The sequence below is a fragment of the Rana temporaria genome, chromosome 7, assembly GCF_905171775.1.
Source record: "Rana temporaria chromosome 7, aRanTem1.1, whole genome shotgun sequence".
NCBI lineage: Eukaryota > Metazoa > Chordata > Amphibia > Anura > Ranidae > Rana > Rana temporaria.
Window position 1 is genome coordinate 76,644,044 of NC_053495.1, and position 5,459 is coordinate 76,649,502.

General features: G+C 58.9%; 1 protein-coding gene across 1 annotated transcript; it reads left to right on the forward strand.

Moving 5' to 3' along the window:
* Positions 1-1,079: 1,079 nt before the first annotated feature.
* Positions 1,080-4,920, forward strand: LOC120945433. The gene is made up of 2 exons (XM_040359588.1): positions 1,080-1,302; positions 3,905-4,920. Exon 2 carries the CDS (start codon positions 4,075-4,077, stop codon positions 4,885-4,887), a length of 813 nt encoding a protein of 270 aa, XP_040215522.1. The 5' UTR covers positions 1,080-1,302; positions 3,905-4,074; the 3' UTR covers positions 4,888-4,920.
* Positions 4,921-5,459: the final 539 nt, after the last annotated feature.

The window sequence follows — 5,459 nt, forward strand, 5'->3', positions numbered from 1 at the left end:
GCAGGATTCTGAGGTTGTGATAGTCGCTGATGAGCCACTACTGAGAGGATTGCTTGGTATACAGAGGGGGTAACAAGACTAGTAGGTGAAAAGGTGGCAGAACATGAAAGGCTGAGGGTGAAGGAGGAGGGGGGGAGGGGGCTGCTGCAGGGAGAGGCAAACAAGTAGTGGGAGAGAAGAGACATTGAGCAGCTGGACAGGACTGGATGAGAGGAGTTATCAAGTGAGGCACGGAGCCAACTGCAAGTCAGCGTAGGGCCGGCATGACAGGGTTAACAGAACCCTGGTAGCTGGGGGGGAGGAGGAGCAGGAGCGGTGGGAGGGGAGATTATATATATCTCCCACCATCCAGTTTCCCGGGCAGACAGGCGTGGGGGAGCAAAGTTGCATGGTCTGTACAGCCTGCAACAGTTTTTTTTCTGCACAGCGATCGTTGGGACACAGGTAGGGGCGGCGAGATGGCGGGGATTGAGGCCCTGTTTACACAGCTTCGGGCGGAGGCGGCGGTGCGGGGGGAGGACTGGCTGCAGCGTCAGCTGGGGGCACTTCTCCCTCAGAGCGGGGCGGCTAATGGCGCGGCGGCGTCGGGGCCTAACCACACGGGCCAGGACACTAGTCAGAGCGGTGGGGAAGCAGCGCTATCGGGGCCCAGCCACACCGGCCGGGGGACCGCGCGGTCACGCTCGTCGCACCCCCCCCGCAGGTATTCACCCAGCACATCTCCTGGCCAGCAACGGTCGGAAGGCGGCAGGAACAGGGCCCCATCGGGCCCCCCCGCAAAACGTGCGGCGGCGGCGGCTACAGGGGTCATTGAGGGCCCGGCTGGGGGGACCAGAAGCACCCAAGGACAGAGGGGGGGACGGCCGGGGGGCTCAGGTGCAGCGGCCGTGCCCGCCCGACGTGTGGAGCAGGTGGAGACGGGCCCGGTCAGCAGGCCTCGGCGAGAGGGATCCCAGAGTACGGTGGCTAGCCCTTCAGCTGCTACGGCTAGCCACTTGCAGGAGGCCCAGGCGGCGAGGGGGAGAAGTCAAGAAGAAGACCGCAGCAGTGTTACGCCTGGCAGGAAAGCGCCGGCAAAATCCGCTTACGGGTCCAGGGCCCGCAGGGAGAGCGAATCCGGCCCTGGGCCTTCGGCCGCCGGGACCGAGCTGCCCGGGGGGTCATCATCGGGGGGAGAGGGGTTGTGCGAGGACCAGTCGGATGGGGAGCTGTCCGGTTCGGAGGAGGAGGTCGTGCCCAGGACGGTGCCTACAGCGAGGGATTCCAGACGATCGGCTGATGGGATTGCTTCCACGCAGCCCGGTAAGTCCTTTTCCACATTTGTTTCAAATTCACGGTGTGATGATGTGATTGTTGGGGGCCGGGTGGGGGGGGCCCGGGATAGGTTGGTGGTGCCTGCGGTGGCTGGGGGCAGTGCGACATCTTCCCAGGTTACGGACGCACAGGTGGGGAATCCTGGGGTGGATGCGGGGTTGCAGAGATTTTTGTCGGGGCTAGAGGCGTTGGTTAGCCAGCTAAAAGGGGGGGACAGACCCCCCGCGGGCCCGACAGCGGCTTGGGGGCCGGGAGGGGGGGCTGCGGCGGCTGCGGCAGCTGCCCCAACGGCGGTAGTGGTGACTGAGAAGGAGGCGAATGGGGGTGGCTTGGGGTCAGGACCGGCGGCGCAGCCGGCTGGGACTGCCGAGCCGGCAGGGGCCACAGGCAAGAAGCGGGATTTGGTGCGGTTAGCGGATGAGGCAAAGGGGCAAGTGTACACTTGTTATGATGCGCCGCTGGGGGCACATTTGAAACAAGAGGTCCGGGAAAAAATCTGGAAGAGCGAATATGTGGAGATATTCGCTTTGTTACCGTTGGAGAAATTCAACTTGGACAGGGTGAAGCCAGAGGACTCCAAAAAGGAGGACGAGGAAAAGCGGAGGTATCGGCTCATACCTCGCACGTTTGCGAATTGGTCGCAGGCTTATTCTATTTTGGCCAGCGTGATTGGCGAGAAGAACCCCGAACACTGTTCGGCGCTCTTCAGCTACCAGGAGGCGATTAGTGAGGCCTATCGGTGTTATGGGGGCACGGGTTGGCTTCGTTATGACGAGCAATTTAGGCAACGCCGGGCGATTAGGCCGGACATTCGGTGGGACGCGAAGGACATTAGCCTTTGGATGGGGCTTATGACGGCTCCGAGGACGTCGGCTCCGTTTTTTCAGGGGGGGGGGCGGCGGGGCCTCTTCCCTGGGACAGTCGGCCGGAAAGAAAAAGGGGGTTTGTTGGCAGTTTAACGAGGGAAACTGCAAATTCGGAGGGTCGTGCCGGTACAAGCATGAGTGCTCCGGGTGTGGGGGTAATCACCCCTCTTCCCGCTGCTTCAAGCAGGGCAAGGGCCGTTCCGGAGATCCTTCAGGCAAGAGGGAGCACACCGGTGATGGTGAAAAGGATGCTGCCGTTTCTCGGTAGGTATCCGGACAGGGCGGCTGCCCAGCTCCTGGAGGAGGGTTTCACAGTTGGTTTTCGTATCCCTGCTAATTTGACCGTGATTCCGCCAATGTCCGAAAATTTACGTTCAGCTAGGCAACACTCGGAAGTGGTTTCCGAGAAGCTCCGTAAGGAGGTCGGGCTGGGCCGAATGGGTGGCCCGTTTGAGTCCCCTCCGTTAGCAGGCCTGGTGGTTTCCCCGTTGGGGGTGGTACCGAAGAAGGAACCGAACAAGTTTAGGCTCATACACCACCTCTCCTTCCCAAAAGGGGGGTCGGTGAACGATGCGATTAATGCGGAGGATTGTTCAGTGTGCTACACTTCGTTCGACGCGGCGGGGAGTTGGGTTAGGCGGTACGGCCGGGGAGCGTTGATGGCCAAGTCGGACATCGAGGCGGCTTTCCGGCTGTTGCCGGTGCACCCGGACAGCTTCCGGTTGTTGGGGTGTCACTGGGAGGGCGAATTCTATGTGGACAAGTGCCTGCCCATGGGTTGCTCGGTGTCCTGCGCATTATTCGAACAGTTCAGTTCTTTCTTGGAGTGGGTGGTACGAGACGTGGCGGGGGTGGATTCGGTTATCCATTATCTGGATGACTTTCTCTGCATTGGACCGGCGGGGTCAAAGGTTTGCGCGGTTTTGTTATCCACGCTGGAGCACATAGCGGAGCGTTTTGGGGTGCCACTGGCGCCCGACAAAACGGAGGGGCCTAGGTCGGTCATTCAGTTCTTGGGCATAGTCATCGATTCCGAGGCTATGGAATGCAGGCTGCCTGCGGACAAGTTGGAGGGCCTCAAGGTGGAGGTCAGGGGGATGATTGGCATGCGTAAGGTACAACTGAGAGCGCTGCAGTCGCTCTTGGGGAAGCTCAACTTTGCCTGCAGGATCCTCCCGATGGGGAGAATTTTTTGTCGGCGTCTGTCGGCCAGCACGGCTGGGGTTAGGTTGCCCAACCACTATGTAAGGCTGGTGAAGGAGCACAGGGAGGACCTGCGGGTCTGGCACTCTTTTCTAGAGGCCTTTAACGGAAGGGCCTTGTGGATGTCCGGCCCGGTCAGCAATTTTGACCTAGAGCTGTACACAGACGCGGCTGGGGGATCAGGCTTTGGGGCCTTTTTTCAAGGACAGTGGAGTGCTGGCCCCTGGCCTCAGTCCTGGCTGGCTGCGGGTTTTACAAAAAATCTGGTCCTGCTGGAGCTGTTTCCAGTGGTGCTGGCGGTTGAGTTGTGGGGCACGTCTTTCCGGGATCGGAAGGTGCGCTTCCATGGGGATAACCTGGGGGTCGTGCAGGTGATAAATCGCGTGACCGCGTCTTCTCCCCCAGTGATTCGGCTCCTGAGACACTTGGTACTTCGGTGTCTGCAGCTGAATGTGTTTGTTTATGCGGTGCATTTACCGGGGGTTGAAAATGTCGTGGCTGATGCTTTGTCTCGGTTCCAGTGGGACAGGTTCCGGGAGTTGGTGCCGGAAGCAGAAGAGCGAGGGGTCCCCTGTCCGGAGTGGCTGTGGCAGATTCCATTGGAATCATCTCCACCTGGATTAAAAAATCGGTGAGTGCGGGCACTTGGGCGGCCTATGAAAAAGTATGGTTAGAATGGAGTAACTTGGTGATGGAATCGGAGGTGCACCTTTCGGGACCGGAGGTGAGGACATTGGTGTGGTATTTTTTGTCCAGAAATATCGAGGCAGGAGTGTCTCAGTCGGTATTGGATAAGAAGTTGGCCGGTTTGGCGTTTTTATTCAAGTGGCAGGGGTTGCCAGATTTTACAAAGGATTTCTGGGTGCGCCAGGCTCTGAAAGGGTACAGGAAGCAAGGGCGGCGGCTGGACACGCGCCGCCCTGTGTCTTTCGACATTTTAAAAGGGTTGATGGATAGGATGGGTACAGTGGGTTCGTCCGGTTTTGAAGTTACATTGTTTCGCGCGGCATTCGCGCTGGCATTTTTTGGGGCTTTTAGGATAGGCGAGCTGGTGAGCCCGTCGAAAATGGTCCAAGGGGGCATGGGGGCATCGGGCGTTAGTTGGGCCCCGGAGGGGGTCACGTTGTGGCTCAGAAGGTCCAAAACGGACCAGAGTGGCAAGGGCAGAGCGGTCCAGGTGTTCCCGATCGAAGGATCGGAACTTTGCCCAGTGGGGCTGGTCCGGAAATATCTGGACATCCGCCCGGAGGTGAGGGGCACTTTTTTGATACACGAAAATGGGGCCCCGCTGTCGAGATATCAGTTTGTGGCGGTGTTTAGGAAGTGTCTGGGGGAATTGGGCCTGGTTGCAAAGGAGTTCTCGGCTCATTCATTTAGGATTGGGGCTGCTACGGAGGCGGCAAGGAATGGACTGGGAGAGGACGCAATAAAGAGGATAGGACGGTGGGAATCGAGGAGGTTTCGTTCATATGTTAGGCCGCAGCTGGTGGCAAATTTGTGTTGAGGGAGTGGGAGATTATGTTGGGATAAGGGAAAATGAGTTAGATGACTGTTTGAAAACGTGGGTGTCGCTGTATTGGGGGATGTGTTAGTTATTTGCTGTTGCTTACTGTCTTTCAGGTAATGGACCCTTGTTGGTCTGGATATTGGGCCACTCTTACGTGGTTCGGGGGGAAAAACGGGCGGAGGCGCGCCCGACCGGTCGGCAACTGGGGATTTCGAGACAGGAGGCGAGGGTACGGTGGTTGGGGGTCCCAGGGATGTTATGGAGCAGAGTTGTGCCGGAGGTACACAAATGGGCACGTTTGGACAGACCTCCGGATGTGCTGGTGATTCATGCCGGGGGCAATGATCTTGGGGTGAGATCTATGCTGGAGATAGCGCGGGATATTAAATTCGATTTTCAGCGGCTCCGGTTGTCTTTCCCGGAGGCGGTAGTGGTGTGGTCGGACATGGTGGCTAGGACATCGTGGAGGATGGCTAGGTCGGTGGACGCGGTGAATCGTGCGCGCAGGAAGCTCAACAGGAATGTGGGGCGTTTTGTGCTAAGGAACGGGGGGCTGGTGGTTCGGCACC

Bases quoted from the DNA above. Each gene is read 5' to 3' on its own strand.
- LOC120945433 (XM_040359588.1), top strand. From the start codon at position 4,075: ATGGAATCGGAGGTGCACCTTTCGGGACCGGAGGTGAGGACATTGGTG.